The sequence below is a fragment of the Balearica regulorum genome, chromosome 11 (assembly GCF_011004875.1).
Source record: "Balearica regulorum gibbericeps isolate bBalReg1 chromosome 11, bBalReg1.pri, whole genome shotgun sequence".
NCBI lineage: Eukaryota > Metazoa > Chordata > Aves > Gruiformes > Gruidae > Balearica > Balearica regulorum.
This window is the reverse complement of record NC_046194.1, coordinates 8,988,275-9,012,823: the sequence shown is the minus strand read 5'-3', so window position 1 is coordinate 9,012,823 and position 24,549 is coordinate 8,988,275. Positions and strand designations below refer to the sequence as shown.

The 24,549-nt window shown below is 46.5% G+C and overlaps 1 protein-coding gene across 1 annotated transcript in view; it reads right to left on the bottom strand.

Moving 5' to 3' along the window:
* GPC3 (glypican 3) overlaps positions 1-24,549 on the bottom strand; it is a 152,395-nt gene that overhangs the window by 67,272 nt on the left and 60,574 nt on the right. The window contains exon 3 of the mRNA XM_075763177.1: positions 14,141-14,835. Within this exon, the coding sequence (XP_075619292.1) occupies positions 14,141-14,835 (695 nt within the window). The remainder of the gene's footprint in view (positions 1-14,140; positions 14,836-24,549) is intronic.

Genomic DNA, 24,549 nt, shown 5'->3' with positions numbered 1-24,549 from the left:
CCCAGTGTGACCCAAGGGCTAACTGGTGCTGGTTCCACAGGGCAAGGAGCAGGATGTGTTCCCCACACAGCCATGTGTGTTGATGTGACAGAGGTGACACAAGAGCTGGCAGGTCTGACGCATCGCATGGTTACACGGTTGCTCTACCCACAGTCTGCATAATGGCGTGGGTGCAGCAGCTCAGAAGAGCAGCGGAGCAAGGGAGCACAAGGGACTTTTTAAGGTTTTCAACCCTTGGTGCTAATTCCTGAAGCTGGATGATCCCCATCTGCACTTCCCCCTGCAGCACCAGGGCTCAAACAGCTTACACAGATGGAGACCACCACTGCATTTCCATCACTGCTCCCGTTAGGTCATGCCACCCTGTCCCCAGGGGGGCCTGATGCTCGGTGCCCCGTACATGTGCCGCAGCATCCGCACCATGTCCCGCCACATCCCAACCCCTGTGCTGACCCAGCTTCTCCCAGCGCAGGATACCCCTTCCCTCAAAGGAACCGTGACCTCAGCTTGAGTCGAGCCCTTTCAAACCTACATAAAATAATGCAAACAAGATGTTTCTTCTTTCTGGCGTCCCCAGCATGCAGCGTTTAATCCACTGGAGAAAGCTGCTTTGTGTTTAAGCAAAAGGCTGTTTATTGTTATTTATAGGTAGAGAGGAAGTCAGACTAAATGATCACAGTTGTTCCTTCTGCCTTTATAATCCGTGACATATAATTAAAGCACAACTTTTCAAGTCAGTGTTTCCCTCCAGTGTTTTGTTAATTCCGCATTTAACACAAAATTCGGTATTTCGGTTCTGATAGTCGGACCTCAGCAGCAAACCGCAGGGCAGGCAGCTGGTGCCCCAGCCAGGGCTCGGACCCAACCCAGCCGACCGACTGGGAGAGTCAAGGAAAAAGCATTTGCTTAATTTTCAGCACACGCTTAGGCAGTTTTCCCAAGCGGAGACACTTCCTGGAACAGGGCCCCGTAGCATCTTAACGCACCCATTATGGTTTTAAGTTAGATCTGCGCAATATAAGGTTTCTTAGACAACCAAACTAAGGCTTTTTTCTTGGAAAGAGAAGTCAGCCTTGCCTGAAAGGTGACAACAGAGCAAAAGGGAAGACGTGGGAGCAAAATCCAGAGAGAAAAGTAGGAACGTGCTAGACTGACCAAAGCCGGGTTTAGGAGCAAAACGCAACAGCACCTGAAGCCCGGCTCCTGGAGAAGCCCCGAGCCCTTGACATGCTGTGTGTGGGCTAATGGCGGGCTGGGGGGCATGGCAGAGGCTGGGGGCACGGCCGATCCTCACCCCATGCTGTTGTCACACTGTTGGGACTCTGAGAAGCCTGAAAGGGTTCCAAACTCAACCAGATGATTTAAAAATCAGCACTGAAACAACTAATGTGCTAGAAAATTTGGATCCAAGGTAACAAAGCTGATTTCTGCTAAGGATGCTAAATACATTGCAATTATACAACTGTGCACTGCGCATACTATAATACATGCACAATTGCTACAGCAGGCCCCTAGAAGACCCTTCTGGTGCAGGCAATTAAATCTACTCCATCCCAACAGACTGAGAAGCAAAGCAAGGAATTGGCTTGAGGGATTATCAGTTTCTACCAAGAATTTAAAAAAAAAAAAATAAAATAAAATTACTTTCTGCACCTCTACCTGTTGCAGAGCGCCAGCAAGCAAACAATAACCCCTTTGAGAGCATCAAGTTCGGCACAGGCTGTGAGCTCCAGCCCTCTTGCAGGAGTCGGCGGTGAAGATGCTGGGACTGGCCTGTCCAGCCGAGGCTGGGGCGATGGGGAACGGCACGGGGCAAAGCCGGGCAGCACGGCAGCTCCGGGCAAACGCCATGCGCTTGTTATTTTCCTTCCCCGAGTTAATTGGTTTCCTTCGCAGATTTCTATGGGTTTTAATATCGCACCATGTTTGTGCCTACAGCACTACAGAAAGGAACAATCAGAGAGAAATAAATTCCTAGCAGCTTAATTTAGAGAGGAAAAACAGATACCTGCCATCAGTCTGGAACGTAAGCCAGCAAGCCGGAGACAGGGTCTGTAATAGGTTATTTAACAGCAGCCGTGTCAGCTGGGTTGCAAATGTGGTCAATGCCTACTAGTCCAACTTCCCCCCCACAGCCCCGAGCAGAGATTCAATTATTCTTTGAGAAATACATCGCTAAATAATTAAAAAGTTACTGCATGGCTTTTTCCTTTTTTTTTTTTAAATTTTGGAAGTATAAAGCCATATAATGTGTCAGCTAGCAATTAGCTACTGTACACTGTTTATTCTTGAATATAATCTTTGAGTAGAACGGCAATATTCTTAGAAACGCAGCATTAACTTGTTCCTCAATGACTTTAATATGGCTCTTTTCAAATTACTGCTCATAAAATCTCAGGGAAGAAAAATCTACCGATGATATCCCATCTCCTTAATTAGTTCTCTCTCTCTCTATCAGCAATCCAATAGCAAGTGTAATATTTATATAAAATAAAGCACACAAGGCTTACCGCTAACTCTGCTTTAACCGGTGATATCAAAACCAGCAGGTAAAAAGCAATGCCCGTTTTGCAACCTGCGCAGACTGCGTTCACAGGTATACACAGCTTTTCAGATTTTTACTTCAATAAATGCTTATACCGAAACCTTCCCAAAGGTTTTTATGTCGCTAACAGTATTTTTCGTTATAAAATGCTGTTCTCCCTTCCTGTGCTGAATGGGAAACCCTTTCGACTCCAAAGGGTTTGGTACCCGTCATTCCTCCCCACTCACCCACCCCTTAACAAAGGGTTGTAACTCTACTCGCCTTAACCTCCCCATGGGAATAACCCCCCCCAGCAGCCACATTTTGCTTCCTCCATCCGCTCTTCTCTTTCCAAAGACCAGTTTCCCCTAAAACAACGCGGCTGGAGGCACCAAAGCTCACCAAATCATTTCAACGGTTTTTAAGTTGGTTAATATCTTCAGCAGAATAATTACAACCATTTGTTTTCCAGCCAAGCCCGGAGCAACCCCATGGCGCGTTACCCAGCCCCTGGTGAGGGGTGCACGAGGCTCTCCCCGTGGTGATGCCATGAACCTCCCCAAGCAGAGTCTAAAATAGAACCATAATAACTGTTATTAACGGAAAGCAGTAAAAATACCTCAGCACAGTAGAGATTAGCTGCTGGTAAAATTAATCCATTCAAGGCCAAAAAGGGGCTCAAGGAAGGCCCTATGTTCTTTTTCCATCGTTTTTTTTTCTTCATCTGTTGATTTTTCTCAGTTTTGAAGCTACCATATCCATATTTCTTTTTTTTCCCCTGACAGCCAGTCCTAGCCTAATCCAATTAAAGGTCAGCACCAAGATAGTTTACCCAAAACATGGCAGACAAGGTAAAAAGATTCCCGTTAGATTTTTGCTCATGATAAAGAAATTACATTTTTCCAAAAGACAAATCAGGCTTATTGAAAATGTAAATCATTATTTTCTATAAAAATATAAATATCTGCAGGGCATTTTTGAGACTTTGTTGTAACACATCTTGTTTTCACATGTACTGAGGTTAGTACAATTGAATTACGGAATGACTTACAGCGTTAGATTAGTTTCTGCTTGATTGAGAATATCTTTATAATGGAAATCGGTGTGCACTTTTAACCTTGTTACAATGCTATATTATATGTCTGATTAATATATTAAGTGACTCATTCAACAACAGGCTGTTTGCAGACAGAAATTAATTCGACTTTATCACAACACCTGTATTAATGTCGTCAAACTGAGGACTAGAATTTGATTACCAGAAGCAGATTCCAATAAACTGATGTGCAACAATTCCAAAATGAGAGAGGGAAGCAAATGGACCAAATACTTTAAATGCATTTCTGTGCATCTTCTTTATTTTCCACTCGCCTTGCAAGGTGTAAGCTGGGTGCTTCCACAACTCACTGAAAAGAAAAACCTCGCATCAAAATCTTCAGGTAGAATGCTACTGACGTGCTTTCTGGCTCCGAACCAGCAATGGGAATTGCATGAAGCAAGGCTCAGAGGTGTCCTGGACATTTTTCAGCATCTGCCATACAAACCCTTTCAGACCCATCTGCTCTGACCTACCGGTGCTGTTTTGCTGGTCAGAGCCATCCGAGCATTGCCCCGCATGGTTCCCACTGCCATCAAGCACCCTCTGCTCCCTGCTTTTTGGGCTGTCCCTCGAGGAGGGGGCAGAGGAAGGATGACAAACACCAGCACAGGCAGTTGAGATATCTACAGAAATACCTGCTCTCTGGTGCTCTGGAGAGCGGCAGCATGAAGTTTATTTGTACAGTGATACAGATCAATAGGTGCAATCCAGGAGTTAATAAGCTTTAGAAAGACGTAACTCAGAGCACATCAGTCACCCCCAAATTATCCTCACTAACCACCAGGCTCACTCGCCCTCTCCAGGTCAGTGCCTAACAGCATCATCTCTACCACCGCAGAAGAGAATTAGGTGTGAAAATTGATTAGGTTAGAAAGATACACCTGTATAAAGAATTGCTAAATTCCCCAACTGCTGGCTCACTTTTTTTTTCCTTTTTAAACAGAATTAACTCTGCCAAAGTAGCTGTAGGCTATCGGCACAGTTTTCTGCAGCCAGCCTGCTCTCACCCAAATGAGGCTTTGAAAGAATAATGCAGTTAGCAGCAAACTTCACTCTCCGAGAGCAGGCTCCGTGCCCTTGGGGGTTTATTAGTGGGGGAACACAACAGGTAGGGATGGAAAAGGCCACCGGTTCATTTTGCAGCAACTCCAAGAGGCTGAGAGGACCGCTCAAGAGCTCGGCCGGCAATGAGGGGTGCACTGCTGCAGTGGACAGCTGACAAATCTGCCTCAATTATTTGCTGTAATTTTTTTTTCAGCTAAATGTATTTGTAGGCAGCAACTTTAGTGCCTTGTACCTCAAAGCCGCTTTACAATAACATGTAAAAATTATATAATTCACAGCACCACACACAGGCAGAGAATTCAAAATGAAGCAAAACACTCATTGCAACCCAGGCCCTCATCCTCTCCAGCACGAAACAAAATGCCGCTGCTCCGCCTGGGCAGCTCTGGGCACTATTTCTGCTTTGCAAAGGGTCGCTTTTAAGTTTCTGGTTTGTTCTTGGCTCATTCATCAGCATTGCTAATGGGAGAGTTAGTTCTAGTTTTAAGGCAGCAACACTCACGGGGGTTACTGTCACTGGAAGTAAACTCAGCACAGTTAAGATGAAGGATGCCCGGTGAATGACCCCAGATGGAGGTCTTAGTGGAAACTGCAGTCACGGATAATGAGGCCAAAAGAGGGTTTAGCGTAAAAAGCATAAAGAGATGGATATTGGTGAGCACAAGTCTGGTGTTGTAAGGCTGTGGGTCTTAGCAAGGGTAAAAATCTTCAGGAAGGGAAATGGTCCAGAATATATTTTGCTAATAAGGCATCTATGTTAATAGAGGTTGCAGGAGGCTGCAGCAATCTGGACGGCAAGCGAGGGAGCCGCATCCGCGGGGCTGATACTTGGGGAATTTTATCGCTCTGATAAAACAAAGATGTGTGGCCAGTTTTGAGAGAGACTCCCAGAGGCAGCTCCCCGATTACCCAGTAAGCGTAGAGGGCAGCGGCTTGTCTGGAGGGATGGTTGGAACTGAGCTAAATAAGAAAGGTAGTTTATGCCATGGACGCTTCTATTTCTGCCATGCACCAGCTTGTAGCATCCTTCAGGTAAACTAAACCTGGATCTCAGCAAGGACCCCAAGCATAAGGCTGGTTTAACTCTGAAGAAGGTTCAGCTGCAAAGCTCAGCTGCAAATACACCCACAGCGAAGGGGCTGCGCCCCAGCCCTCCCCATTCGGGGGGACAGCCCCTCCCCAGCCAGACCTCTCCCACTGCTCCTGACATGGCAGAAGCCTCAAGACACCTGGAGGGAACTTTCTGATGCTGTGATCTTTGGTTTAGCCTGAAACTCGGGGTTTTTCCTGCTTAAATCCAATCATCTACTTCAAGACCTCACATTATGTCCTTGACCATTACAATTTATTACAAAATGAGACCATTGGAAATTTCAAAGCCTAAAGCCCAGGGCCCAAGGAACAGACACCCCCATACATCCCCTCCCACAATGTGCAGTCTGCTTTGGATGACATGAGCACCAGCTCTCTCCTCTCCTACATCACAAAGCATCCCATGTCCTCCTGCCCAATACAGCTGTGATGGGAGCCAGGAAAAAGAAGAGAGATGAGAAAAAAAGAAGATGCTCTATGCAGTGAAGAAAGCTGCATAATATTGCAAAGCTGTGTACCCTCATTTCCAAATGCTAAGATGTATCCTGCATCACTACCTCTGCTAGCTCTTTGTACTAATGTCAGGGCATTTCAGAACCAAGCATCTTTTTAAACGCTTGGAAGCCAGTTGCACAAAGACAAATCAGCTCCTCCACTAAAGCAAGGAACAGGCCAAGGCACGGTATGTGCAAACAGGTATGCAGAACCAGTAATTAATCTGCACGAGATCTTTAGGCTTGTTCTGACTTCAGCTCGGAAAAGATGCAAGATATCCTGCCGTGTGCAGCCTGCGTGCATCTCACTCGTGCTGTAGCCAACACATGATTTGAAGCGAGATCAAGCCAGGCTCAGTGGGCACCATATGATATTCCCGCCCATAAAATGCAGCAGCCTTAAAAAGCTCTTGTTAAGCTGCAGAGTAGTGAGGATGAAGTTGCCACCAGCTGAGTGATCTGCCTCTGACTGAAGTCAATGAAAAGATTCGTGTGAGCTTCAGTGCAAAGTTGGGTTGGGCATCAAACGCGCTGTCAAAGGATGCTCCCTGTGCTGCCGTGTGTGCATGGAGGGAGGAGGGGGCACCGTTAGCAGTTACCTTCTACTTGTAATTAAATAAATTAAAAAAAAAGCGCATCACTACAAATTCCATTGAAATGGCACAACATGCCAGAGGCTAGAACACATCCACTTAAAAGGACGGAGGGAGAGTGAAAAAGGAGAGGACAATAAAAAAATTTACAAATAGAAGCAAAATCAAATGCTATTTTAAATTAAACCCATGTTGATATTCAATGTCACCTCCTCTGGATTTGTGCTGGCAGGTTTCAGCTGGCCACATCCAGTGCTTCCACCTAGCAGCTCTGCACAGTGCAGCCCTGTGTGCTCGCCCTGCTTCATCCAGACCCAATTCAGTGACAAATTGACCCAAAGCCTCAGAGTGCCATCAGCACAAGCAGAAGGGGACACCAGTATGCCACTTTGCCCATGCTGGACCCCAGCAGAAAAAGGGCAAGGCTGACCAAAGACCATGAAAGCATGCTACCCATGTCCTCTACAGGCAAAGCTCTTGTCAGCAATGAATTAAGTACCAAGCACTTAATTAGGTACCAATGGCCTCCCTCCCCAGGCCAGACAAGAAGTAAAACTTGCACTAGGCTGAGAATAACATCTGAGCCTCACTCCCTTAGAGAGGCAAATAATGGTCAAAAGCATCCATGCCAAAATGAGTTGCAGACCCTTAATTTGCTACTGTGTATTTGAATGTTAAACCAAAGATTTAAGACCAGCAACAGCGTGCCAAAGTTGCTGGATCAAAACTACAGGCATGAATACTTTTTGACCTTATTTTTTCAGCACCAGCCAAGCTGCCAACAACGTTGGGATTTCTAGATCAAAATCAACGCCTTACAGTTCAGCGCCTTGCCATATGCTTCCCCAACTATCAGAAAATCTTTAATATCTGAAACCTCTTCAGACAACTAATTGTAATGCTCCCAAGGTATTTTCACAGAAATGGGAGCGTTGCTGATACTGTCCTTGATGATCAGGTTTATTTTCATCCTGCAGCAGGAACAGATGCTTGCTTTAACACACCTTATCAGGCACGTTACACTGCCTATCACAACATGGTTAACAAAAGTACACGATAAACACACCTTGGGATAGCTACAAGTGGGTCTGAGCTTGCTGAAACCCAAAACCTCACCCATACTTCCAGTCTTAAGTGAAAAATGGAGCTAGCTACCAGCAAGCATTAAAGAACAGCCTGAGGATTAAACTTTGCTGATAAAGAAACTGAAAAAACAGAGGCTGTACATCCAGCCGACTATCCCACGAGCGATGCCAACAGAGAGCAACCCTGCATTAAAAGTACAAAGAAACCGATCTCGGCATCTCAAAGGGAATGACTTCTCGAACAGCGCTGTAATTTCAAAGCTTTCCTCACAAGTCTCTTGCCAGCTCTAGCACAGAAAAAAAATCCATTAGCAGATAGGAAAACACACTGGAGCTCCCTGCTGCTGTAACCCACCAAGCAAAGCAGCTCCCAGCAAGTCGCCAGGTGAGCCGGATCCCAGGCAGCATCCAGGGAAAACCGCACCGGCACCACCATGCTGACAAATGCACTGAATGACTGTATTAGGCGACAGGGGATATTTGCAAAGGCCCTTTACTTACATATTCTTGGATTTCATCCCCGTGCACGTGCTGGTGCTGCAAATTTCTACACCAAGTTGCAACAGAGCAATGCTCTGTTGTGCTACAAGCAAAGTAGTTGGTTATCTTTTCAGCATGCTCATGGTCTTCCTACCAGGATTCCCCAAACAATCAAGGGCAAATGCAGGTATAGTTTGCCCAACTCTGTTCCTCCCTGGGGCTCCCCCGGCAGCTTCCCATGGCCAGTGTCAGAGCTGGATTCACAGCCAGCATTGCCTGTGCTGGCTGCAGTGAGTGCTCCGGCTTTGCGATGAAAGCAAACCCAGCCTGCACTGTGGCTTCTCCTCCCCTCCTCAGCAGCATGGCTATATAACCTATTTAACCCAGACCTCAGCAGTCTTTTAAAGATGTTTGCAGGGATGCGCTCACATGGCAAGCACGCTGAGGCTCCCACCCTGTACTCACTCCTGTGGGTACCCTTCCTCTAACCCGCTCCCCTCCCCAGCACAGATGGGTGCAATCCATTGAACAAAGGTCTGGCTCCCTTTATCCTGCAATTTAACAGGATTTTCCAGAAACTCGGCCATCAGTTCCGAGTGAAGAAAAATGCTCTGCTGAGTTCGCTGCTCTTTCCTTTCTAGGCAACGCTCTGCAGATAGAGCTACACACCTCCACCGACTGCAGAGGAGCAGCAGGGGCTGGGCAGCTCTGTCAGCCCATGTCTTCACGTCTCTGCCTAGAGATGCAGATGCCCGGGCTGGGACACACCTGCCTGACATGCCTGAACTAACTGAAGTTGCTTGATATGTCTTTTTGGTGGTAGGTTGCTGGTGTTTTCCATAATAAACTTTTTCTATGACACTTGTAAGACTAATCTTGTATTCCTTCACAACCAGTTCCCATTCCCAGATTTGGTCACATTACAAACACGTCAGCTCCACAGAATCTTCTGTGTCCGACCTTAATTACACTAACATGTACAGGTCCTGCCAAGCAGAGAGTCCTGCTGTGCAAGGCAGGGATCCGCGCCTGCAGCTCCATGTCCAGACAGAGAGGCACCACACGACAGCTAAAGGGCAGGAGAAGTCCTGCCACCCCTATGTGAAGGGCTGGAAGGGGACACGTGCCCCGCTGGGTGTGCAGGACAAAGCAGCTAACAAAGCGAAAACCCAAATCCCTTTCTCTGATGACTCACACCTGCAGTGCATCCTCTTCCTTCTCACATGCAATACAGGGCTACAGCCTCACCCCAAGCCACCCACCTTTTTTGGTTCATGCCTCACTATGCTAGGAGTTGCCTGTCGTTTCCCCACTCTGTTGGGATGGGTTCAAAACCCTGATGAGTTGGGGGGGGGAATCATTAAGAAAAAAATATTTATGTAGATAAATTAGTACCTGTGTCAAATCAACAGCCTTCACACCTCAACTCTTCACCCCTCTCAAAATAAACTTACAGTGCTGGTTTAAGGTAGGGAACCCCAGAGGGGATCAACTATTAGCTATGTAAGGCCCCAGGCTTATTGTCTCTCTTTTAGAATCATAGAATCATAAAAGTGTTTGGGTTGGAAGGGACCTCAAAGACCATCTAGTTCCAACCCCCCTGCTATGGGCAGGGACACCCTCCACTAGACCACGTTGCCCAAAGCCCCATCCAACCTGGCCTTGAACACTTCCAGGGATGGGGCATCCACAGCTTCTCTGGGCAACCTGTGCCAGTGCCTCACCACCCTCACAGGGAAGAATTTCTTCCTAACATCTAATCTAAATCGACCCTCCTTCAGCTTAAACCCATTACCCCTTGTCCTGTCACTACACTCCCTGATAAACAGTCCCTCTCCTCTTTCAACATCCATCTTTACCTTCAACATTTCCATCTTTACTTCCAACAGCAGAGAAAGCATTCACTTCAAGAGGTGCAGGGGTTGAATGTTTTATGGAGTTTATGTGTACTGCATCTGTCCAATTGTCTTTGTGGTAGAAGTATGAAACCACTCTTCTCTACATTTATGATTAAAATATGTACAAAAGGTCCATGTACTACGTACATTTTCAACCAGAAAAAAAGTAGCAGATAGGAAAATTGATATAGATATAGCCCTAGACAAGAATTTTTTTCCCAATCTGCCTTGAGACTCAGCCTCCTTGATAAAGTATTTTAATAGCATATTTTAGGGGTGAAGTTTTTAAACAGACAAACTGTAGAAATAATAAAGCTCTAACACGCATCATCGCTGACAAATTAGCTATTAAAGCAGGGTTTGGGATGGGAACTGCCTACTGCCATATTACTGAATTCACTCTTCTGCATTGCGGTTTACATACTGGGAACACCACTGGTGTGTAGGCTTATATTTAAATGCATGCCTGAAGGTGCACATTTTCCAAAAGCAGATTAACAGCTGTATGACTCCTCATCTTGGGGACCGCAAAGATCCTCAGAAACCTACCTGGAGGCTCTGCAACACCTCTGGAGCTCAAGTTCACATGCCCTTTGTAGCCAGGTCTGCTGCAAGCTATAAAAAGGATCCAGGTCCCCGTGCAAATGCCTGCACCCAGCCTAGAGGTGGGTGGTGAGGGGGACAGAGGAGCAGCCTCATGAAGGATGCTCAGTTGGGTAACACACCTGAAAAACTACTGCCACGGAAGTGCCATCAATGCCGCGAAAAACCAAAGCAGCTCAAAGGACAGGCAAGGGCAGTAGTGTTGTTAGTCAGGCTATAATCACTACGGGCATGGAAGATAAGTTTTCCATAATACCAGGGGATTTTAATGACAATTAAATAACCTGTCATTATCCTTAATAACATACAGGTGAATTGAACTTTGCCTACAGAAGCAGTGGTGGCCAAGGTCAGTAATAAAAGAGGTCGATACAAGAAGCCAGCGCAAGAGCAAAGCCCCACATTTTCAAAGACAACTCCTGAGGCATTTTATACTTTGATATGACAATGGTGTCTAAAACCAATCATATTTACAGGATAACAGTAAATACAACTGTTTGCTTCTGGGTATATTCTTTGAAACTCAATATGTACTGATAAGTTTAACAGAGAAACTTTCATTCCAGCACAGCTAAAAAAAAAAAAAAAAAAAAAAAAATTTGTATTCCATCACTTACAGGCAGAGATATTTACCCCAGATCCCAGATGCAGACCAGCTATCAGAGTCAGGCCATCTGCAATGTTGTAGTTAAGACTGTCAGCACTTCCATTACTGCCTTATTCTTCTACTGAACGGCTCACACCGTCAATTTGTAAAAAATTTTGCTCTGGGCTCAGGTTTGACATAAGAGCCTTAACTGAGCATCACTGGTGTTTTAAAAATAAACTTTAAAAACCCAGTGGTCATTCTCTCTTAGTGACAATTGCCAGACAATTGGCTTTCTTGGCTTGGATTTTTTTTCCTCTGCACTCCTGTAACTCAAAAACATCTCTAGAGCAAATAAAAGAATCACTCAAGTATTAAATAATTAAGAGGAGTTATGTTTAAATAAGTACCTAACTATATATGCCACTAATGAATTCAAACAGCTCTATCAAGTACGAAAGCACTGAATGGTTTTGCAATGCTCAGTGATTTTTTATTTCAAAGGAAGTCAATTTATGTTCTGGTTTAGCAGAGGATGGGCAGATTATGGCTGTACTGCCATGGCTTGCGCTGACTTTAGTGGCGCTCCACCTACTTGTCCTCCCACAAACATGTTCTCTGTAGACAGCTCAAGGTCTCAATATTCAATAATACAACTGACAGTCATGTTCCTTCACTGCATACATGGACATCTTCAAGAAAAAGTGCATTTTTATTGTTGTGCCAATAAAAGAAGGATATGGGAGGACAAGCATCCTTTCAGGATCGTACAGCAACGCACGTGTTGTGTGTGCTTGCAAAACCCAGCATATACCCTGTAAGGGCAATGCTTCTGTTCTGCCTTAGTGCCTACAAGCATGGCAAAATCACTGTGCAAAACATGTTGGATGCTTTTGCTCACAGCTGAATATGTCAACCGATCTTTCAAGATCAAATAGGCTCACACTACATGTAGAAGTAAGTTTTGTTTCTTACTGCCTTGGAAATGCTACCTGGACTTAGACTTGAGCTGGATTTTCTCTCTTGTATACATCATTATCACCTGTAACATAAATTCTCCATCTCACCTGACCTCAGGCTAAACCTACAGTTACATCTCTGCTCCTTTGCTGTTCCAGAGAAGGGTGGCAGGTTCTGACTGATGGGAGAAGAACCTGCCCTGGGTCCATGGCAGCAGAAGTTGAGCCCAGCAGAGCTCCTGCCCCTGGACCCCATCAGCTGGAACCTCCCTGCAGTCCTGGGAACACAAGAAACGCTTGGCAGGCTGTAAAATAGATTTTCTGCAGAAAAGGGCTAGGGCACTGAAAGCCAGTGTCCTGCACTGTACCCTGGAGCCTAACATGCTGCCCATGCATCCTGCCTGCATCTATCTGCCCGGGTGACCAACACCAAACCCCAGCCCTCAGCCACAGCCTCCTGCTCACCACAACACAAGAGTAATCAACTTATTGGAGATTTGCTCCCTAAATCCCTTCTAAGCAATGACGAGAGCTTACACTGTGTGTGCCAGGGGGCGTGAAACTGCCCGAGTGCCGCCACGTTATTTCACAGCCTGCAGATATGCAGTGGCATGTCTCAGGCAATCACTGAGCAAAGATGGCACATAAAACAGCACAGAAGAGTGCTGCTGGCTGACTGCCACAAGCTCAAAATCCATAAGCTGATACACTTTCATGGTCCCCCAAAAAGATAAGAGTTACTTACAGTGCAAGTACTACAGTGACCTACATAAACATGGTTCTTTTGTAAACAGGAGTCAAGACTGACAGGAACAAGCAGCTAACAGGGAAACAGTGGCAGATTTTAATCATCGTTGGCTTTAAGCAAACTATAACAACATTCCCGCACCCTTGCCCCCATCCCCAACTCTACCCTACCTGCATGGAGCAGCTCAATTGCGTCTCAAGAAAAATCTCCTCTGCAAAACAAGCACCGTATTACCACAGTCCATTTGTCCTTGGCATTCAAAAAGAGCAGCAGGATTTTCTAAACAAGAAAGCCTCAGTTTCTTGAGAGGCTCAAAAATTCACACAATGTGTTTTAAAGAGTCAGGTCACTCCTAATAAATAAGAAATAACCTCATCCCAGGATTAAATGTGGCCCGAAACTGGAATGAGTTACCAAAAGAGGGAAAAGCAGATGTCCTTTAGTAAATCCGGAAGCAGGGGATGCCACAGTACGTGCCTCCGGTTGGCACCTATTTGGAGGTACATTTTAGCGATGTTAAAAGAGGCAGGGGACACCTGGAGAGCAGGACCAGCCTTTCAGAGCTGCCCAAGGCAAGTACAGTACTCAGGGAACACTGAAGATGCTGGAACATCTCAGCTCCTGATCTCACACCCCAGCTGCAAGGCTGATGCCAGGATGACTCCAGACCCTTCTGCTCTGACCAACCTGAAAAGAGGCAAAGCCCTTAACTGAAGCCCAGGCCCCACAAACACCAGTTTCAGTTGCTACCAAAAGCTTTTTAAAAGTCAGAGAAATGGGGGTGGGGAGGGGCGAAGGAGAGGAGCTGGTAATTAGAGCATTTGGGGTAGGTTGTTTTCAACATGTAGAGCTCATGGTACACAGCTGAGCCCTGCCGCGGCAGTGAGCTACAGGAACTGCCGAAAACTACTCACGGTTGTTGAGAGCTTTCCTTCATTCTTTTGCACGTAGACGATCGCATCCCGCACCAAGGAGAAGAGGTTCAGGAGGACATACTCCATGTCATAGATGCCGTGCATGCCTTTGGTCAGCCCCTCCAGAGACCCAATGTACTGTCGCCAGTGGTTATCGATCTCTACGACGCCCGCCAAGCATCCTTGCATCACCACGCCGCAGTAGCTGGCACAGGGCTTGGCCAGGAGGAGCCCCTGGCAGTGCGAGCAGTACCACATCTTTAGCAGCGCTCGTCCACAGTCCTTACTGAATTTTAAGTGGTCTGTGGTGTTTATCACCTCAATCCCCAGGTTCAGCGCTTGCAGAAAGACTCTCGTAGCCTGCAGTGACTTGGACACCTGCGTCATCATCACCTTCGGGTAGTTACCAAAGACTTTGAGGTCTCTCCTGGCTGCCCGCAAGCATTCAGTCATCTCCACGGAGGGATCAGGGAAACCGGGACTAATCAAGTGAGAGTAAACCAAAGGGAATAAACTGTCGAAAAATTCATTTATCATGTCATTAACACTGATGTCAGAGCCCAATATGTACAGCGAGACATCAGTAAAAAGTTCTCCAACAAACTTAAGAGCTCTGGGCCCCATGCTCTGGTAGTGGGTCCTAAACATGCTGTTGGTGAAGTTTCTTGCATGCCGTACTACAATTTCAAAGGCTTCTGCAAAACAGAACAACAAAAGAAGAAGTTATTAAGAGACGATGAGCTCAGGAACAGGGAGGATAACATTGCACCACAGTACTGCTGCGAAGGCTGGTCCCATCCTGCCCGCTTCGGGTCAAACGCCTGCTGGCAGCCACTCTTGCTGCAAAACTTAGCAGCATCAGCAATTTTCAGGGGAAATGCATATATTCTTTAAACACAAGCTACATTTCAAAATGGCAAAAACTATGATCTAGTTAACATTTCAGCTTTTAAAGAAAATATTGATTCAAGAAAAGGGCTAGACTGCAATTTCTTTCTCTCCCTCTTTCATATTGATTTGAAATTAACAGAAATTCTATCTCAAGACTTAATTTAAGGCAGAGATAAACGTTTGACAAACTGTACAGTGTTGAAAATCAGGAAACAGTAAATGCTGACATTCCATTATGAAAAGGAAAATATTCACAGAGCATATTCAGACTCAACCCCCAGCACCCACCCTGCACTAAGTCTCCTCAAAGCCATTTGAAAAGCCCCCGCAGCACTGTCACTTTCCCGAATGCACCAGGCTCCTTTCAGCCGCAGATCCAATGTTTCATCTGCCCCGGACATGAGCTGCTCCATGGTCCAAAGTGATGCTGAGAGCTGGCGACTCAGCACCCATCTGCAGGTGCCCAGCCAGGACCGTCTCACGCACATCAGGTTGTGCCAAACTGCCCCGTGAAGCTCAGGTTTTACATGGAGACCATCTGTTTGCCAGGAAAAGCCAGGGTGCATTCTTCACTCTCCGCCTTCACAGACTTGAGGACTTTCTGCTCACACCTCCTCCACACGGTAAGCAGGAGAGCCTCCAGCAGCACAGTCACTGCGGGGTTACTCCCTTAATTACAGCCCTGCTCACCAGGAGGTTTCCAAAATATCCACACCCAGGTACGTAAAGACAACATACCTACACACACCCCAGTTTGCAAGTTAAAGCATTAGAAGGGGAGGCCATCAGTGCAAACTAAAGTCTCTTTCTTTGGCCAGCTCTGCCAGGCGGTGTCCCACCCTCCAGGGTGCTATTCATAAAATGCTAAAAATAATGAACAGCCTCTCAGTTCCCAGGTCACTGACACCCCGGGATGTAACTGCTCTCAACTGTGTCACTCTGGAAACACACATCCAGGCTCAATTTGCATGAAAATTATTCATGTTCAATAATTAAAAAGGAATGTTTAATTTTTAAAACCATAAGTGTTATTTTTCCCATTTGTTAAGGGTGGGATGCAGCTGAGCGTCGCCTGACGCCTCTCCACAGGGCCTCGGTATCAACGTTATCACAAGCAATGTCAGGCCTTGCTGCTCGCCCTGCGTAACCCCCCACGTTACTCAAGAGCTTTTGAGACCATCACATCCCCCGGACTTCCAGCTCCGTCTTCCCGGGTGCGCCCTGGGCAGGCACGCCTGGCGGGACAGGGACCTGCTGCTATTTGCTGCCCCCCGCACCGGCAGGCAGAAAGCTACGGTGTAAGCAGCGATCAAAGCAAAAATGGCCGATATACTTTTGCCAACATTGTCTCCATCCCATCTGGTGCCTTGCATGCCTCCCGGGCGTGCCACTGAAGCATTTTGTCCGCAGCTCCTGACAGCCGCACCAGGACTGCCCCAGCAAGCCCAGAGCAACCATCTGCATTCCCAGACGACAGCCACCCGTCCCACCACCGCAGGCTGAGGGCTGCAGCAGCGCAAGGGCATGGAGCCCCTCTCTCCGTGCCTCCTTCACCACGACAGCAGGCATCTCACCCCTCACACCTGGACAGAATATTGCGAAGCTCTCCAGGCACAACAGCACGTGCGACAGAGCGGGGTAAACGTCTGGGCTACCCAAGCAGAGCACATTTTGATTGCACTGTTATTAAAAGTTTTAAAACAAAAAAAGTCTCTTTAAATAGGGCACATGGATTATGAAACTTTTTTTTCCTTCTTTATCCTCAAGAGCACCAGAATAGCTTTTTCCTCAAAGAGCACAAAGCACTTTTTGGGCCAGTGTTTTTTTGACAGCACTGCAGATGATGGCAGGATTTTCATGCTGTGCCTCACCATTCGCCTTTAACCTCTTCTCTGTTAGTTCCCTTAGAAAAAGTCATCCCTCTTCCTTTTTTTCGCTCCTCTGTGCTTTGCAAGTTACCATCAGAGCCAAGAGACTCTTCGCTGATTAGAAAAATATTCCAAGCTCCTATGCAAACCTCCTACGGCGAGAAATGCTTCAGAAAGGAATCAAGAACAGTGGCATATCAGAAGAGCATGCACACACAGTCCCACTGCTTTAAAGGTCATGACATGCACATAATTTTTATCATAATAACTGGCTAAGAGTGTCTATTTTATGTGCCTTGGAGCCTTTGCATATATCCATTAGAGCGAGCAACAGGGACTATAAAAGCGTATGGAGCCTCCTGCTGCCCTATTAATAGATGCAAGAAATAATAAAACATTGGGAAAAAAAGAGGAAGAAAAAAAAAAAAAAGAGTCTTACACATCCAAAATCTTTTACACCCAACTCCCCTAGTAGTTGCTTATTCTGAAATATTCCTTGCAAAGGACTGGCTGGAAGAATATAAAAGCCCCAGCTGCCAGCAGCAGCAGTGACCCCCAGCCAGACTCCGAGCACTTCAAAGAGCAGGAAACTTTGCGGGTCAGTCCCCCGTGCTCCCACGAGTGAGCCTCGCAGGGAAACTAGAGGGGACATCGCATCACAAGAAGCAGCACGGGCTTCTGCTCCCCCCATAAAATCCCACAGCCTGGATTTGCTGCCGGTAAAATCTGCCCTGCTCATAACATGGTATTATTGAAACTCCTGTTGCTGGAGGACAATTGAATCTTTTCTTTCTTCTATTTATTTCAAGGATATTTAAAAAAAAACCCCACACGCAATTTAAGAATTTAAGGCAGCTGGCTTGCAGGTCTGGCTGAACAAAGCAAATACCTTAACAGCACTGATAAAGTGTAGCATCAGACTTGCACCCAACTTCCAGCAGGCAAAGGGACTGCACAACAGAGCGGAGCTCACATCTTCCCGTCTCCATCTCCACAGCCATGCACACCCAGCAGAACTCAATCATACAAATGGTTATTTATCTGCTTTTAAAATATTGTCTTATATGTGATTAGTAGGGAAAAAAACAAACCCACCAAACACTAAAAAAAACCCACTTCTACATGCACTAAAATTTAAAGAACCTTGACCCACGAGTCTGGCTTGGGCAGATGACAGCCCAAGCTGCCATGGACCACCACGTCAGAAAGCCAGTTCTGCCTGGGTAGCTCTTAAGCACATCTCATCTCCAGGTACCTAAAGGTGCTGACCACATACACAAATTGTACTCCAAAGTCATTTCAGTCAGCACAGGGACAAAACCTAAGAGCAACTTAGCCACGCACAGCACCACGGTCCTCTGTCCCAGGACAGATGGGAAGAACCATACTGTGCCCAGGTGAAACACAGGGACCATACGCAGGATTTGAGCCAGAGCACCATCAGCAAAGCATCGTACCTGCTGCACTGGTACCGTACATCTGTTGCCTATCTCTGTCGAGGGCAGTTTATCAGGGCTCCCAGAGGATGCCTGAAAGCTGAAATTCGAGACCAGAGTTATCAGGCACCAGTTGAAAAACATGGGCTATTACTTATTTTTCTGGCAGGGCTCTTGCTGAAGCACCTGGAGAGGAATTGCTGCCTGGTTCCAGTGGCCAGGAGGGAAGGACTAAGCTGCTTTCAAAGTGCAAAAGCTCCCCAGAACACAGCCCAGGGAGAGCTGCATGGCCACTGCGAACTGGCAATTAGAGAAAAGAAAATAAATTGTAAAAGAGCATAACGGTGCCCTGAGTGGGGATTACTGGCGGGAGAAGGAAATCACTGCGTTCTCGGCTCAAATAATAAAAGTCTGCTGCTTAGTTCAAACGCCAGCTTTCCCAAGAAGGCGCGTTCGCTCCTGAGCTGCAGCTACTTCAAAGGGGCCGATGCCAGGGCCAGAGGAGCTCCGGATTAACCTGCTGGCTCCCTCAGGCTGCAGAAGGCTCCAGCCAAGTCTGGGGCTTGATGAGTTTATTTAAGGGATTATGTGATGCAGTCACCTGAACCGCAAGGAGCCGGCGCAAGCAGCCCCAGCGAGCTATTCCTGCATGGCATCCCCTGGAGAGGCGAGAGCCGAAATCCAACAGCAGCTGCAGAGCCTGAGGAGTGACAGACACATCACACAGCCCCGATCCAGCACCCCTAGGTCTGAGGTCAGTGGGCGCAGCTTCACAGGCAACAGAAGGTGTTTGGAAAGGTGCTGCTGCCAGGAACAGGGAGGTCTGTCCTCCTTCTGTCCCTCCATGCCAGCTCACCAAAACCTGCACCACAGCAGCCATCGTTGCAGCCACATGGAGCAGACGTGCTGGGTGCTCTACCTCCCTGCACCACCTTGGCCACGGGGAGATGATGTGAGCTGGCACGGAGCAGTGCAGAGGGGAAAGCAGGACGCACCGCAGCAGCATGGGCTTCGTGCCTGCCCCTCTGACACCATGCCGCTGCTGTTGTGCTGCAAATACAAGCTTCCCATATGGAGAGCTGCCCTTCTCTGTGCATCACAGCACACTGCACAAGTCCTCTTCAGCACAGGCACACCAAAGACAATGGAGCTGCACAGCAAACTTGCTGCATTAGGAGCCCATCTTCCATAGCGCATCTTGTAAGGGAACAAAGAGGGGTGGAAGTACCGGATTGTGTGACATCCAGTCACTCCCAGTATGTGCACACCAAGGGGTTAAAACTCCACCTACAACCTTGATTTTACTGTTTCTTGACATCTGGGCACACAAACCACGCAACCATAAAGCACCCTCTGAGCAGGGAAGCTCCCAGCATGGCTGTTCCCACCATGACTACTCCCACTGCCCATCAGGAGCTGAGCTCCCAACTCCCGTTTGCACCTTTGCAAAAGATGCTTTTCTTAAAAACCAGGCAATTGTCTCCCCACATTTAAAGCTTTATCTTGACCATGTAAAAATACATCTTCACAGTTGAGGAAGTACAACATGTTTGTTATTCTACTGCCAAGAGCTAGTAAAGACAAGGCCCTGTTTTATGTTTTGGGAGACAGCCAGGCAAGTAATTCTAGACAAGGTCACAGAGTCACCATCGTGTTGTTACCTCCCCATAAAAGCTTCAGGGCCATCTCCTCCAGGACTTTGTGGCAGAGTGGCGAATCCTCACAAACTATGCCAAACTGTAAAACAAACAAGAAAGTGATTTCTGTGCAGCAGAAACCTCCCTGGAGATCAACACGGATCACTGGCATCCAGCAGAATTTCTTTCTCTGCAGACAATGATGCATTTTATGATTCACTACACCTTTCTCAGGATGATGCTGCTTGGAAGCACCCCAGGCTGCAACGCCACATGCAGCGCTTCCCTGTCCTGCTCACCAGCTCTACATACAAAAATGAACTCTAACCACCTTTTGGGTGTGAATGTGCCCCTTCTCCCTCAACAAATCTCATCTAAGGATGCAACTGCTCCAGGGCAGCAAGTGAACCAGCTCCTGAAGCTCAGTGGATTTGCTGACATCCCTCCTTCAGGCTCCAATGGCTCTCCCCATGTCCCCGTGTTTGCTCCCCAGACACCCTCCCTGGAGGGTCCCTACTCCCAGGACCTGGCACCAAAGTCTCTGTGCAAGATGCAGCAATAACCGCCGGGGCTGGAGAGCCCCTGGCCCAGCCAGGCTTCACCTGCTGAGCTGCTCCAGCTCCTCCTGCTCTCTAGCACTTCCCTGACAACAGTAAAACCTCATTTACTGCCTGTGAAATGACCTATCGACGCAAATCCTTCTCCCTTCACTCATCAGGACACAAATCACACCAGGAGAGAACCAGGCACTGGGATCCCTCAGCCCATGGGAATCATTTCCATCCTGAGGCAAAAACATGGATGTCCAGGCAGGGTGGTGGAAAATTCATCAGTTAATTAACCTGGTCCCAATGCAATCTCTGCATCCCCTTCAGGCCCAGCATTTCCAAACCTTTAAAAGTCTCATACATCTAAAAAACCAAAAATGCTCAGCCACAAAAAAAGCCCCCACCCATGTTCACTGATGGGAATTCAAATGTTCATCAAAGAAACACCAAAATTTTTGCTTTCTGTAAGCTTGCCAAAATATTTTCTGACACGGCAATTGCAGCGGTACTGCTAGGAAGCAGAGAAAGGAGCTGTAGGCATCCACATGTGAGTGAGCTCTAAAGTAAATACTTCTTTAATATCTCCAATGAATCAGACAACTTCAGACTCATTACAACAGCCCGTCTTCCTGAAAGACACACAAAAGAGCTCACCAAGAGAGAAACAACTGTTTGCAATAACGGCCTGGCTGCCACAGGCACTACTGGTGAGATGAACCGCAAGTCATTTTTCAAACAGCAGGTAATATTTATTTACAAACTTGGAAAAGGTTTGCAATATATTGAGCAGAAAGGAAACAAAATCCAAGAGATTTTCCCCCGGCAGCAATAAGAGCAGACTCCAGATTTGTTCTGTTATGATTTATACTACACTGCAAGTTTTTAACAACATTATCTGGAGACAAAAGCTCTTCTAAACAGCATAATTACTTTTGTCTGTGGCATTACAAAACCGATCAGATGGTGCCACTGCTGCTCTTACAGGGTTTGTTTCTCTGAGCACATTTGGGTTTAGAGCTTAAGAAATGTTTTTTTTCAACTATGACAAAGCCTTTTGGATTACTTTTACAATATTGTCACTATAAAAATTATGGACTTAAGCTCCCGAACTTATGAGATTAGCTTCAAAGCATTAGTAATAAAAATTAGAACAGTCCAGTTATTCCGTCTTCCAAATTTTAAGCCATCAAGTTTAGCACTTTCCTCCTTTGCTCCATCACCACTAGATCAAGAGAGGAAAGGTGTCTGTCCAACCTTTCAATGAGACGGGGCTCCTTCCAGCTCCATGCCCACCACCCTCGCTCCCGCAGGAGCCAAGTTAAAAGTTTCCAAAGCCAGCTCACCAGCCAAAGCCAAATCATTATGCTCATGTCAGAAAAGTGTCTTCTCTAATCATCTGTGCCTATCAAAACACCAAGCTCTGAAGCCATTTACTTTTAATTGTTCAGCTTATCTAGTGCCCTGGCATTTTAAAATATACTCCCTGAAGTTTCTAATAAAAATACTGTCTGCTAGCATCTCATTATACCCACTCAAATCGCCCTGAAAACATGCTCCTATTATATTCTAGGTAACAGTCCGACTGTTAGGCAATTAGTCACACTGTGGTTCACCCATTTATTATTTATATCCCGCACACAACAACTTTGTTAATGCAGACAGCAGAGCCCACCAACACAAGCTGCTACAAGCCCAGAAGCAAGGAGGTAAGAAACACTGGTGCCCACGGCTCCCCACCTTCAAGCAGCCTCTCGTGGTGGTCCATGCCCGGACTGGACCCTGCCTGGAGGGAGTTCAGTGCAGAGCTCCGTACCCTCTGCAGGCATCTGCACCTCATGACAGCCAAAGCCAGGTTTAGGGATGCTGGAGGGGACCACAGGAAAGCAGCTTTTCTTTTGAGGGGGACCGAGGTGCCTTGAGAGATTCCTGGAGACCCTCAGGAGGACTCTGACGTAGAAAGCCCACACTAAGTGAAATTTCAAAAAAAGCCCATAAAAATCTCATAGCAAACACCTCTCAAGAATGATTCTGCAGTAAAATCTTTTCGGGGGGTTCGTGCTTGAACACACGGCTGTGGCACTTTTGATTAAATATGGGTTGCACATCTATTGTATAATTTGTTTTCCTGAACATCAAGAAATATTCCCCTTTGTGCTGTGACAGATGTGTGAATGCTTAAAAGATTCCTGAAAATTTAATAAAGACAAAGTTAAAAATGCAAATAGTCAGGGCTGGCACGAGTGGTAGATGAACATGATTCTTTATCAAAACCAAGGGGAATGGGAGGAACGAGGGCCTGGAGAAACAGGCTCAAACAGAGCCCTGCGAACACAAGTAGGAAAAGCAGAGACAGGGATGTAAGAGGCTTCTGCGGCAAAAAGGTAACTGTTGTGCTGGTAACCTGTCAGACCAAAGAAAAATAAACATCTCCCCATGCCCCAATCCAGGTGCTGAACCCCACATAAGGGTTGGGGTTCAAGTGTCCAGGCTGCTCTCCATCACTGGGCACCAGTTTAGGGATGCACCACGCAGCAGAACCGCTGGGAAGAGGCATGGCAGAGCCCAGACGCAGAAGTGCCTGAGGACGAAAGGAAGCCTTTGGCTTGGAGATGAGCCTGGACACTCTGCACCCACCACTTGTGCGGGGCGAACACTGCTCCTGCAGAAGTGATTTACTGCAAAAGAAACGGTGTTTTTATCCTCGGCCAGTGGACGGCTGGGAGGCTGCACTACCCACAGCAAGACACAAACTGCTGCTCCGCAGGGCAGGGACCGCGGGGGTCAGAGCGGTTTCGCCCAAGCCAGGCTCGTGGGAAGGCAGCGGGGAGTGCGGAGCCAGCAGAGCTCAGGGTCAGCCCACGAGGAGTTCGCTTTCAGCCACACGCAGAAATACGTACACTCCAAATCTTTCAGGTTTTCTTCTTTCCCTCTAAAGGGGAAAAGTTAATTAAACCAATCTCACAGAACAGAAAATAAATCACTGAAAACAGCACCACCAGGCTTTTGTTATGTTATAATTATATCAGTAACATGCTCAGAACTAATGTCACATCACTGGGGAACTTTCACCTTCACCATTTTTTTTTTTTACCCCAAATATTTACACTCTTTGCTTCTAGTTTCTCTTACCTCTCCAATTTGCTGCAGAGATGAGTGTCTCAGTCCAGAAGTCTTATTTTGAGCCAGCTGCTCAGCCAGGGAGCACAGCCCAATGAAGCAGGAATAGCTTCAAAAACTCCAGGAAAGGAACATTTCTGCCCTGGGTAACTGAGCAGACAGAGATATCACAGACTCAGGGATTTTACCACTGCAAAGCCACATCTGGATTTGTTTTTTTATTTTTAAACACAAAGTGCATTCCCAAAAAAGAAGAGACATGGAAACCAGCACTTGGTCAATCCCTCCCAGCCATACTTCACTAATTGGAAGCTCCAACATCTACCTAATGGGATTATAAAGATATCGAAAATGCAGCATGCCTCTTAAAAGATGAACAAAGAGCCACATTTCAAGCAGAGGGCAAGTGATTCCATACAGTCCCTCCCAAATTTACAAGCCAAGCATTTCTAAAGACCAGTACACCAGTTCGCATAGTTCCTCCATTTATTTTAAACTAAAAGTTTAAGCAATTTCTGGAAAAAAAAAATTTAAAAAATGCACGCCTAGCAAATTCTTTTATTCATCAGAATAAGTGAAGATAAAGCAAACCACTAGGTCAAAGTTGAGCTTGTATTCAAAAAGCAAAAAAAAAAAAAAAAAAAAAAAAAAAAAAAGTCTTTGGAAGTGCATTGGTCTCAGTAACTTTAGAGCAAGGCAGATCTGAGACAGTTTTCCAGGCTCCTTTTCATTCCAGTAGGCTTTATCAGCCTGCTAAGTCTCCAACAATGGAGAGCAGACTATTTATTTAAGAAGCAAATTCCTTCCTTTATAATCTCCCCTGGCCAAATTCTCTTTAAAGTTATCTCAACTGCCTGATGAAAAGCAAATGGCAGAAGATCAGTTCTTGATCCCTATAGTAACACGAAGGAC